At 40.6% G+C, this 12,368-nt stretch overlaps 2 protein-coding genes across 17 annotated transcripts in view; both read left to right on the top strand.

Annotated features, from left to right (window-relative positions):
- The first annotated feature begins 271 nt into the window (after positions 1 to 271).
- Positions 272 to 5,890, top strand: krcp (kelch repeat-containing protein). Its single transcript, XM_034106234.2, has 13 exons — positions 272 to 563; positions 844 to 1,005; positions 1,156 to 1,237; positions 1,459 to 1,515; positions 1,953 to 2,181; positions 2,497 to 2,589; positions 3,212 to 3,343; positions 3,452 to 3,639; positions 3,719 to 3,915; positions 4,006 to 4,100; positions 4,660 to 4,714; positions 4,875 to 4,972; positions 5,162 to 5,890. Exons 1-13 carry the CDS (start codon positions 502 to 504, stop codon positions 5,389 to 5,391), a joined length of 1,680 nt encoding a protein of 559 aa, XP_033962125.1. The 5' UTR covers positions 272 to 501; the 3' UTR covers positions 5,392 to 5,890.
- Positions 5,891 to 8,971: 3,081 nt separating this feature from the next.
- mark2b (MAP/microtubule affinity-regulating kinase 2b) overlaps positions 8,972 to 12,368 on the top strand; it is a 45,233-nt gene continuing 41,836 nt past the window's right edge. For all 16 annotated transcript variants that reach the window (XM_034106179.2, XM_034106184.2, XM_034106188.2 and 13 more), the window contains exon 1: positions 8,972 to 10,245. In XM_034106179.2, coding sequence (XP_033962070.1) covers positions 10,195 to 10,245 — 51 coding nt within the window. In that variant the 5' untranslated portion in view covers positions 8,972 to 10,194. The remainder of the gene's footprint in view (positions 10,246 to 12,368) is intronic.

The raw sequence follows: 12,368 nt of genomic DNA on the forward strand, positions 1-12,368 counted from the left end.
TTACAAAACAACAACAAGAGAAACGGAATTAAATATGATGAAAGAATAATTAAAAGCAGTGCAACCCATGCAACGTAAACTGTTGAGGGACAAGTGCTCTTGAACGCAGCATTTCGTGACGTCCGTCACGGTTCTGAATGCAGGGCTTTCATTGGCTTGATAGCCTCAAGCCAATGAAAGCCCTGCATTGCGTTGCAACCTAAAGTATGCTCGATTGTAGTATCAGCCTGCACCGCATAGGCGGGTTTTTAGATCTGCTGAATGCTCAACAACGCAGACTTCACCCGACAGACACAGTCAGCAATAAAACAAGCGCTCCCAATTGTTTACTGAGAACTCGCGCGGAGTTTAGATATTGAACACACATCAGTGGCGGGAGATGCCGTACAGAGGAAGGTACAGACATATCCTTGTTTTGTTACTTAAACTTGTGCAAAAAGAAAGAAGCATAGCAATAAGATCTCTGACAATTAAACGTCTTTGCTGGACGACAGAACAAAGATGGAAGACTTCGGAATATATGCGGTTTTCGGAGTAAACGGTCCCCCTCAGAGGCTGTTGAGGTAACGAAATGATTTTTAATAACATTAGTGTTAACATCTTTAGCTTGTTGCTGTCTTTAGAACATTGTGTATGTTAGCTTCAATGTGTTTGAACGGTTTGAACAGCACCTCTATAGTTGTTAAATAATGTTGTATACACGTCATACACCTTTTTATATGTTGCATTTGAGTACAACTGTGTAAAAAGAGAATAATACTGGTAGCTTCATGCTGATAATAACGCCCCATATTGAAGCAAAAATAACCCAATAATGACTTTATATCTTTTTCGCCGTGATAGCCCTGAAGGGTCGTGCAGGGTGTGTGTTGCAGTTCCACCAAATGTCCGCCAGGTGGTGCTGTTCAGCAGCGGGCCGTGGGGGCAGCGTGTCTGCGTTAACGCGGAGCTCAACGACGCTGACCGCTTCCCCATCACTATCGGGAAACTGACCCCGTATAACAAGTACGGTGACTCTGACCATGTCCCTTTTAATTACAATCTGACTAATAACTTTTTACGGTAAATGTGTCTGGTTGTCCCTTGCATCTGCTGTCCTCCAGTGATTTCCAATCTGAATTTAAATGATCTGATTTATTGATTTACATCTTGCAGGTGTCTGTCATGGGAGCAGTGGGAGGAGGAGACCTGGAAGGACAGCGTTACATTGGATGTCACTCTGGAAGGAGGAAACCTGGTCTGTATTTTAACCATATATAGAATGTGGTATAAAGTTTATAAACCCTAAGATTCAGGACTAAATTGCATACAGACAAAAACTGCCTTTTATCATGTCCATCACAAAGCAAAGAGGAGTCTCTCGGATGCTGAACAAATTATTTATTCGTTTGTTACTTGACTTATTGAATACTGTAATGCTCTACCTTTTACTTAAAGCATCCTTTGTTCCCCCCTCAGGTAAAAGCAGATTGGTCCAAGCCACAGATCATGTCTGTGAAGGAATACACACCAAAGGTAATGAATTATATACCATTATTATTATATGCAATATTTACCAATACAACCATCAGAAATTAACGGATTCAGACAGTAACATCTGATATTCAGATGCGGCTGTCACATTTAAAACATATAATAAATGTTTCTTAATACTTGTCAATATAACATTTGTTAATGTTTAATAACTTTAGGTTTCTTTCTACATTTAACAGAATGCCTCTCAGCAAGTAGTTTTTACAGTCAGTGGGTGTTTCTGTTGTGAGCTAAAACCAGTACAGATTGGGACTTCATAAAAATCATCATGTCCCCTTCAAAGCTAAACATGTCTGTGTTGCATTGCATTCTGGTCTTTTGATGCTAATATCAGCCTCTTGTTTTTTAATCTAACCCACATATTTCAAACAATGTATGAATTTGAAACGATAAATGATACCAAGTGTTGACCCTCTCAGGACATCGTGGCTCCCCTCGCAGCCCGGGAGATCAAGGGCAAGAAGAGAGAGCGAGAGTCAGAGGAAGACTGTGATGAAAATAAGACGACCACGACAGGGGAGCTTGAGAACATTTGTCCCAATGGCGGCGTGGAGAAGACCACTCCTTTGAGAAAGGCCAGAGGTCAATCTAAAAGGGCCCAGAAGCTATTCAGCAGTGGAGCAGATGCAACACAGATTAAGGGGACAGGTGAAAGAGACCGCATGTTGTGCAAGGAGAAGTGTAATTATATTGCATTAATTGTCCTGATGTTAAATCCAAAACTGCCCATGTAGCTGTGAACCAAATCCGTCAAAAATCATTCTTAATCTCTTCATGAAGTTAAATAGTTTTACAGAAGGAATGGCACTAAAAAGTTGTCTTAATGCCTGTTTCTGTATATTCTAGTCCTTGTAAAGAAAGCATTATTTATCCCTTTGTGTTATTGGTAATGATAATTGCTAAAGACGAGGTGTGGAGGAGTTCTCTGTGTCCTCTAATAAAATGTATTTTCATTTTCCACAGCTAATGGAGCAGGAGAGGCGCAGGGGATTGTGGGTAGAACGCAGAGTGCATCCAGGACGAAGAGTAGGCAGGCCAAGACTCCCACACAGACCTGTGAGTCTGCATACACATTACATACCGTTTCAGATGGGTTTCATCTTGTGTTTACTCACCTTTCAGTCCCATACCTGGTACATTAGTGCACACCACCCACCAAAGGTTTTCTGTAACTTTAACTTAGACAGGCCGGGATGCATCTAGGTATTTGAACGTTACAGCTACAGTTGGAAAATACACATATTCTCCTTCTTTCCAACAGTAAGACATCTCAATGCCTTTCTTATACCTGTTCATCATATATGGAACTTGTGCCAGGAAACGCTTAGCTTAGCATAAGACTGAAAACATGGAGAGTGGTTAGCTTCATGGAGGGTTTATCGAACTGGCCCAAGTAGCTTTCACCTGTTTTTAAAATATCCCAAAGAAACACATACCCTACCAAAAATAGGTGTAAAATAACCTTAAGGAAAACAAGAATGACAAAGTGTGAAAAGCCTCAACAAAGAGACACACAATTATACAACAAAAAAGGGGGGAAACAACTATAACAATTTATAGATAAAGAGAGATGTGGTGGGGTCTTTTCCATCTGAGGTCTCGTGTCCCTTTTAATGTTAGAACTTTGATGTCCTGTGTTAAAATATTATATCTTTCCTGATCTTTTGTTTTCCTACAGCCCCATTGGTCAGCCCGTCAGGCCGCTGGGGTCAGACTCTGTGTCCCATCGACGCTCAGACAGCGATTCTGATTGGAGGACAGGGAGCCAGGAAGCAGTTCTGCAAGGACCCCATGTGGAAGCTCTGCACAGGTCTGTGGACCATTCACAGCTACAGATATCCTTGAAGCTGTTTTAGATCTGGCAGGGGTCTAATTTCCCGTGGATCAATGTCTAAGAGTTCTTGTCTCTGCCAAACAGAGGACATGTCCTGGGTGGCAGCGGAGACTCTGGCAGAGGGTCCCACTCCCGAGGCCAGGATCGGCCACACCGCCGTCTACGACCCGGACTCCAGGCGGATCTTTGTGTTCGGAGGCTCCAAGAACAAGAAATGGTTCAACGACGTCCACATCCTGGACACACGGAGCTGGAAGTGGACCATGGTGGAGGTGTGTGTTGCTAGTTTGAACTCCATATGGCCTTTTTTCGCTGCCTGTCCTGTTTCTTGAAGTCTTCCTCTCTCCTCAGGCTCAGGGGAAGGTTCCTCCTCTGGCCTACCACAGCTGCAGCATGTTTCGGGGCGAGCTGTTTGTGCTCGGCGGAGTTTTCCCGTGTCCGAACCCAGAGCCTGACGGTTGCAGCGACTCGCTCTACATCTTCGATCCCAACCTCTCCATCTGGTACCAGCCTATTGTGACCGGTAATAAGCCCTCCCCCCGCTCAGGGTAAGATGGTTCGATCCATTACAGCTGCTGATGCTTTTTTCCAACATCCCTTTCTCCCCGTCTCATCCTCGTTCCTTGTTTTTCTTCCAGCCATTCTGCATGTGTGATGCAGCAGATGAAGATCTATGTGTTTGGAGGATGGGACACCCCCGTCTGCTACAATGACATGTACATGCTGGACCTCGGTAAGCCGCACAGCTGGGTATTATTAGAAATGTATGCAAAAGCCTTGCATTTATTTGTACGCACAAACAAGACACAATAATCTGGATAGAGGTATAAAAACATTATGTATCAAATGTATCCCCCCCCAACTCCATCTCTCTGGTTTCTTAATCTTACTCAGCTACCCAAAAAATAAATCAAATAAAAAGAGCAATAATACACTTAACATAGGAACTGTTTAGAAAACTGTAAAATACAATAATAATACCAGTAAAACATAAACAAATCCAAATTAACAGTAGTCATTTTCCAAAAAGTATTTTCTTCCATTTTTATATAAGGCATCAGACCTTCCGCTGATAGCCAAGGTTAATGTCTCTAATGCAGGACATTGAGAGAGTTGAATCCACTGATAGACAGATGGAATTACTAGGTTTTCCCAAGAATAGACATTGTATTTTGAGCTTTAAAATAAAAGTTTTCCCAAGCCTGTAAATCTCTGAGGTCTATGGTTTTTCTGATGAAAATACGCTAAATGCCTAATAGTAAAAATAACAATTATATTTTTGTTTTGCTTAGGTCTGATGGAGTTCTCTGCTGTGAAAACATCTGGGAAAGCCCCCTCTCCACGAAGGTACAGCAAAACACACACAGTTGGGGGGAAGATGTATCAGAAGCACAGATGTCAACAACAAAAGTCTTGAATTTGTGCACTGGTTTCTAGACATTTTAAACCATATTAAGTCTTATTTTCATATATTTTCGATGTAATGTAACCTCTGTGTGTGTTCCAGCTGGCATGGCAGTGCAGTGCTCTCGGACACAAAGTTCCTGATCCACGGAGGCTACAACGGGAACAACGCTCTCACTGACGCCTTCGTCTTCGATATCGGTGAGAGGCAGCTAAAAAAAAAAGAACTTCTTAAAGGAAAAAAAGAAGTCACTTAATTTAAAAAGGAAGTGGCCCCATGGACTGAAAAGCAAATAATTAAGTTAACTTCATGAATAATGAAACAGGGCTTATGTGTATGTTTTGATTTTTTTCATGTATTTATTTGTCTCTTTGTTTGATTTATGTCAGACACCAACAGCTGGACGGAGGCGACGCTCCCTCAGCTGTCCCTCCCCAGGGCGGGACACTCCATCGTCACCATGGAGACAGACGCTCTCTTCAAGGAGGATGGAGACGTGGATATGGATACGGGCTCCATCGGCAGAAACCTGCTGGTGTTCGGAGGCGGAGACAACGAGAGAAACTTCTACTGCGACCTGACGACGGTCGCCGTGGAGGATCTGCTCGCTGCTGTTTGAAGAGCGTGAGTCAGAGGTGATCACTCCCTGACTGCAGCTATTTGCACACCTCCACACATCCTTTATTATTTATATTCCTTCAGAGTGTCTTTGTTTCCTTTTTTTTGTGTGAGCCCTCTTCTTCCCGTTATCTTTTTAAAGGGTTTTTAAAATGTTGGGATTGAAAATGGTACAGTTTGGACATTTGTAGTATTCAGATGTAGCAATCATGTTTTAAAATACTTTAACAAACATCAAAGAAAAGTTACATCTCAGTCTCTGTTGATTCAAAAAATAATAACAACAATAATCTCTGTTTAAAACTTTTCAGATGATTCTATTTTTGTATGTACATAGTTTAAAGTTGTTTTCCTCAAGTAAAATGTATATTTTGTATTTCTGATACATTCAACTTTATTGTTTTTTCTTTACAAATGAATAACAGGGACTATATATTTGGATTTTCAATTTGTTAAACTCAAAATCACAGTATTGTCATTTCCAAAATCTCTACTCATGTTGCAGCTATTATTCTGTAAAATACTTAATAAACATTTCATTTTCTTAACTCTATTTTATTCACTATCTTCATTTTGAATTTGAGTTGCATCTAATTTGATTTCTGTTCAATTCCATCCCTGAGAAGATAGTAGGCCACACGTGAACACAGCTTGAACACGCTTTCCCATTTCCAGAATAATTGACCCACTAGGTTTGAGACTTAAAACAGAACGACACATTAATAACATCCCTGTTGGCCCGGTAACCAGCACGAACATGAGCTAATGTCACCCTCTGATGCTCTCTTCAAAGAGCCACAGCTAAATGGGAGACATTTGAATAAAAGATAAAGGGAGCTCAAGAAGGGTTATCTTCAATTCTGCAGAAAGGCTGATAATGCTGTCATGAATGTGGCTGGTAAGGTTAATACACTTTTAGTATAGCAGCTTTCACACAAGAAATGACAAACAACAAAAACTGCTAAACCATTTATACATAAAATGTTCAAATAAAATAAGTAGCCATATTTGCAGCATGCCCATATACACAATATTCACTGCAGCAGCAAAGATAATGTGCTTAGATTCATATATTTTATATATTTCTATAAGGATTTATTTTATGATATGACTAACTCTTGCTCTCAAGGTGATTGTAGCCGTCTATACAGATTCAGCCTATTTTTGGTCTTGTTCTCTAATTTAGCCCACGCTGCTGTGACTCAGCACCTGCTAACTTGCTGGGTTTAGAAAGGATTTCAATCTAGGCCATGGAACAAAGCAGGAGAAGTTTGCACACTCATTAATTTTATGTGTGTTTGTACTCTTTTTGTACTTCTCTTGATTGTCTCCTCTTCCATAGTCAAGTCAATGCTGCACTGTAAGGCAATACTATTAACACAGAGTGAACTAGATTCATGTTGAAATGCAAAAAGGCTGCAGAGACAGCCTGCTAGTGATGCATCAACAGTCTGCTGTACAGGATGGCAGAGGGGAAGGATTGGCCACATATAAAAAATAACATTTCAGCCTCAATCTGGCGGGATACAGTTGGCAGCCTGAGGTAGGAGACTGGAGATAAAAAGCATGCTATGTCTTTTAATGTTCGTCCAATGAGACTAAAAAATACTCTCATATCAGATGCAATTAACGGTTTCCAGTTTAACCTCCCACTCAGTGCGGCATTTTTCCTCCACAGAAGAAGTATGGCAGCCAAAAAATGCATTTTCATCCAAATATTTACGAGACACACAGCAGGAAGTAGTCTCTCAACGATAGGCTGTGGGATATGTTTATATAATTCAATAGATAGTGTTCTGTAATACATACAGGCATCCTGTAGGTGGCGACACTTCCGCACATTTTCACAATCAACAACCGAGAGCCTTTTTTCTTTTTTACCCTTTTTTTCAACAATTCCTGCAAACACAGGCAGATCATTTAGACAAATTAACTAATACAAAGGGAACAACAGATGCTATGGATTTACAGAACATAAAAGAATACAGATAACAACAAGGGACAGCATGTTAAATCCAGGTTAAATCGCAAACATCGCAGCCATAACAAATTGACATTAGTAGTAAATAAATAAAATATAAGGCAGAAAAAAGAAGATGGAAGGAATAAAGTATATATGAATGTAGGGTTTGATCTGATCGCTTAAAGGTGGATTATTTGTTTATATTTTATATTAGGTCGGTGAGCTTTGTATGACGGTTTGGTTTAGTATTACTAATTAAAACTAGACTCATACAGCTCATGAAAAACCTGAAAAAAAAATATTAAAAAATTAAATACGGTCTCTTGTGATCGACCGTCAAACTGGATATGCTCCAAAACACTGAAAAAGAAAAAAAGGACATATTCTGCCAAGTCAGTTTGATTAGTGTGTGAGTGTTTAATGATTGATAAGTTACAAGAAAGGCCCAGTGATTCCCTCTGGTACAGGATATTAATTATTATATGAATACTGTTCAATGCACTGAAAACTGAGTTTTTTGTCTCCTATAACAGTGTTCGTGTACCCCTGCGTTTGCACTCCTTCCATCATCAGGGATGTGATTTTTCCCTCGATTCACTGGGAAATCCTGCCAGTTGGACGCTCTCCCAGTCAAGCCTCTCATACCCCTTGATTTCCTGATTTATTTTTGTATTTCTCCATAACATCCTTGCATTGTGCAGATGGTGAACACTGGTGACTAGTCTCTGCGGACCTCCTGATTGACAGAGTTCAGACATCACCACTTCTAACGGAAGCCATATTTCTTCGTCAGTCCATGGCTGTTGCTAAGTAACTTGAAAAATGTCTGTGCCAGCTTTCAGCATCTTCACATTTATGGACACATTTTTACAAATTTCATTTCTACAGCTGTGCGAAGAAGACACATATTCGACACCACGGGCACCAATAAGAGATATGAGGTCTTTAAAATGTGACCTCAGTCTATTCTTTCAATGAACATTGACACATTCATTTGTTTGAGGGCACCAGGGTTAACATTTTGAACTAGATTTGGACATAGAGCCCCTTTACAAATTAGGGCAACAGGATTAATTAATAAAGCGAGACTTAGATTGAATTGAATTTGTACACATTTTCACAAATGACCAGAAGCAACTGTCAAAATAGTGGATTATTGTTGAGGACCCTGGGGTTCTATCAACCAATCATTACTGTATTGGCCTATAGACTCAAGATTAAGTAAAAACACAACACATAATAAATAACATACAATTGGCAATACAAAAAATAAAAATGTAATTTCTATAACTATCTTAGACAAGATGCCATTAATGGAGGTTTATTCTGTTCAATTGGAAATCTTGCACCTAAAAACAACTGTTGAAATGCATCTTTGCCTCAGCTGTGATTGCTTCTGAAGCATTCAAAGCAGATATCTGGGGACCCCATAACAATGTCATATCTCAAAATCAAAATCTCAAATTGATTTTGCTTTTCAAACTTAAGTTGTACACAGAATATCCTGCTGCACCTGCCATTTAATAAACTAAGTCAACAGTAAAGGCTCGGAAAAAGCCGATTGGAGCCGAGTGCAGTACGAACCCCCTCCCTCTCTAATCGTTTCGTGGTGCAAGCAGCCATGTTGCCGCGAGCTTGTTCCGGTATCAGGGCAGGATCGTGCGCATAGACTGCAATCGGGCGCAGCTCCTCGCCTCTCTCCCCCTGTCGACCGTGACACGCACCTCCTAACGAGAAAACCCCAGTATACCAATAATGGATTTTACAACCTGATGATCCCTTTTTGAGTCGGCGGGTCTTGGGAATAACAGCAGTCGGTGTAACGACAGGACGAGCTGGTAAATCGCCACACTGCAGTGCAGCACTGTTGAGCGACCTTATTCCAATCACGCAACACAAGGAAGAGCGCCGGTGATTTCCGTGGATTTAGAGTTTTGTGGGCTGCTCTGTGGCAGTCAGCACCGCCGCGGCCGCAGGAGGAGCAGCTAACTAGCTAACTTTACTTCGAAAGAAACACTCAATTCGCTACATGGGCTAATTTTGGCCAGTCTGTAAACTAGCGCAACAGATTAATTCGTGTTTTTCACCTGCCATGTGACCAGTTTACATGGTGGTGCTTTTATTTTTTGGATACCCTTACCCTGGATATTTCACTGGGAACATTTTGAATAGTTTTGTGGGAGTTAGGAAGGTCGAGCCCTCGCCGGGAATAACTTTGGCCTGAAAGTTTGCAGAACCAGGACCTGGCTTCAAACCTGAAAGGAAACATCCCTGCCACAAAAGCGTCGACACTGTGTTATGAACCCGACTCTGGATACACGTTTGTTGTAGATTTGGGCGACAGTTGACGCTTCCTCGGACGTTAGTTAGCAACCTTACAGGTTAGCATGCTAGCCACCTAATTGAACCTTGTCTCGTCCAATACAACCAACTTTTCTTCGTGCTAGCACAAGTAGCTAGCCGGCCAAAACGTCATTAGGTTGGTAGCTCCCTGGTCACAATTGGCACTGCTAACTGGAAACTGAATGTATTCACAACAAGACCGAAGCTGAAGAAGACATTTAGCTTTTTCCTGTTTTGTGCTTGTTGACAAACATGGGACGTGCGGTTGCTGCTAGTTGGGTTCAGCTAGCTGGCTAACTCGGCTAGCCACTGATGTGGGTTTCAACTTGTTGATTCACGGGCTATCTGTCGTGCTGCTAGCTGGCTAGCGCTGGACTTCTGCTGGAAATTTTCCTCTGCCCTCAGCTAGACAGATTTTAAATGTACAATAGACACTGAAGAATCGTTTTTGTTTCATTGTTTCCTTCCCCCTTTTTGGCAACTTCAAGTCTTCAAAAAATGTCAACAAGGACCCCACTGGTGCAAGTAATTGAAAATACAGCTGGGCAGGTAAGACTCTAAGATCATTCTCCATATTACTGTTGATATTTGTTTACCATTAACTCTACTTCAGTATGATATTCCTATATGCTGTGGATAGAGGCCCTGTTTGGCCTTCTCCACAGTCTCTGGTTGTCTCTTTGCATTTTCTCTCTGTTGTCTTTGCCACACAGCAGTGATTCACCAGCCTTGCCTACGCACTCACACTGGATTTCCCACTCTTTGCAGAATAGAAGAATACATTTAGGTTTATGTTTAGTCTGTGTGTTGGGCATGTCCTCCTACTTGACTTTTCAGTACTTTGACCTGTTGCAATGCAGACAGGCAGTCAGACAGTTCCACATAATTGCTATATTGTACAGAAACCCTATAATGTGTAACATATATTTTTTAGTGCAATCTTGTGTGACTTGCGCCTCACAGCTTTATGTTTATATGCACAGTAAAAATGTATTGAAGCCATCATCAATACGTTTTGTATATTGCTAGGTTTTGTGTTTGGGTGGTGTTTAGAATGTTGACTTTTGTTGAAGGCTTGATACCTTGTATGTATGTTTTTTTGCAGAAAATATTGATTTGAAAATTCTGTTGTGCAGGCAAGGCTTAAAAAAATCCCAAAGGAGATTTAAAAATGGAATTGTATTTATGCAGGACAATATTGGGAATCTTGAATATGCAACAAAGCTTTAATGAAAAAAAGAAGCATTTGGGGCTGTGTGATAAAAGTAAAAAGGGTTTTAACGTTTTTGATGCAAACTTGTAAGAAACAAGACTCATCTATCAATAATTGATTAATTTAAATTGGAAATATCATTTCTAGGTGCTGGTACAGGGGGAGATTCTCAAACTTACTCACAAACCATATCCGATTTTGACCTAAATCTACTGACCCTTAAGCAGAGGCCAGAGGGATTCTAAAAAACACTATAAATACCTTTCAAATATGCAAAGGCTTTTCAGAGCTGGAGATTCAAGAAGTATACATTTCTATTAACTTGAATAGACAAACACACTGGTAGTGTGCTGTAAAGATAAAAAAACAAAAAGACCCCTAAACTGTGCTCTGAAAAACATTATTAGAGGGCCGGAAAACAGCCCTTTTCCAAGACGGCATCGGTCTTAATCTTGTTGACAGTTTTATCTAGAGATTCATTGTAATTGGGACAAAGATGCACATTCTCACATGAAAACCATTAGAGTTTCCGATACAGAGCATGACATGCATTACTTGGGGCAGCTGTTGACAAACATCAACGGATTGAAAAAAAATCTCTTTTGAGTGATGGATGGAAACATTGTCCGTCTACATGTTGAAAGACTAGCCAGTGGGTGATGTCACCCCGAGTGCGAGCTAAACCAAGTTCTATATTTGTGACGCTTAAGTGTCTATAGGTAGGTCAATGTAGCTGCGGTGACAATTCAGTGTGATGGATTGTTTTAGCAGTTGGTCAGTAGCTTTGATAAGTATAGCAACATAAATAAAGCAGATGAACACAGAAGAAAAACTATGTGGTTAAAACCCTTTTTATTGAACAGTTTTTTACAACCTTGGCTTGGCTATTTGAAAAACATAAACAATAGGAGCATTATTATATTGTACTTTAATTGAATCTGTTGCAAGAGCTGCCCTCTGTCAAACTGTTTTCTACCTGAAATGATGAAAGCCAATCACAGGTGTGTAAAATCAGCTGCACTGCCTTCCAGACTGCAGATATGATCCTACCAGCCAATATGGAAACCTCTTGGTGTTGGAAACTCAATGGTTAAAACATGTAGGGCTGTGTTCGCTTCTTGCAATCGTCTGTTGATACCATGATCTAGCTGCGAGTGTATAATGGATCCCAGCTTCCATTACAATCCAAGCAGATAGCTAAACTGGTAGGTGTAGGCAAATAAGTACACACATACATATTCCCACAGGGCTACACCCTTACCTGGAACAGAGGTCAGAAACAATACAGTTCATTACATAACTCTTTCACTGTAGAAGCTTTAAACACACACAGAGTACAAAACCAAAGTGCAGTAGCTTGGTGATAAATAACGCTCACTCTTGACTTCCTGGTTTGCCCTGTTTATGTACCCTTTAGTGAAGTACCTGAAGCAATACAACCTCCTTTGTGTAGATTTGT

The sequence above is a fragment of the Pseudochaenichthys georgianus genome, chromosome 18 (assembly GCF_902827115.2).
Source record: "Pseudochaenichthys georgianus chromosome 18, fPseGeo1.2, whole genome shotgun sequence".
Taxonomy (NCBI): Eukaryota; Metazoa; Chordata; class Actinopteri; order Perciformes; family Channichthyidae; genus Pseudochaenichthys; species Pseudochaenichthys georgianus.

What these genes read in the sequence shown, in the direction of transcription:
- krcp (XM_034106234.2), top strand. Translation starts at nt 502, where the DNA reads ATGGAAGACTTCGGAATATATGCGGTTTTCGGAGTAAACGGTCCCCCT. An exon ending in AAAGCCCCCTCTCCACGAAG is followed by an intron (nt 4,715 to 4,874) that starts GTACAGCAAAAC and finishes TGTGTGTTCCAG; the next exon opens with CTGGCATGGCAGTGCAGTGC. An exon ending in CGCCTTCGTCTTCGATATCG is followed by an intron (nt 4,973 to 5,161) that starts GTGAGAGGCAGC and finishes GATTTATGTCAG; the next exon opens with ACACCAACAGCTGGACGGAG.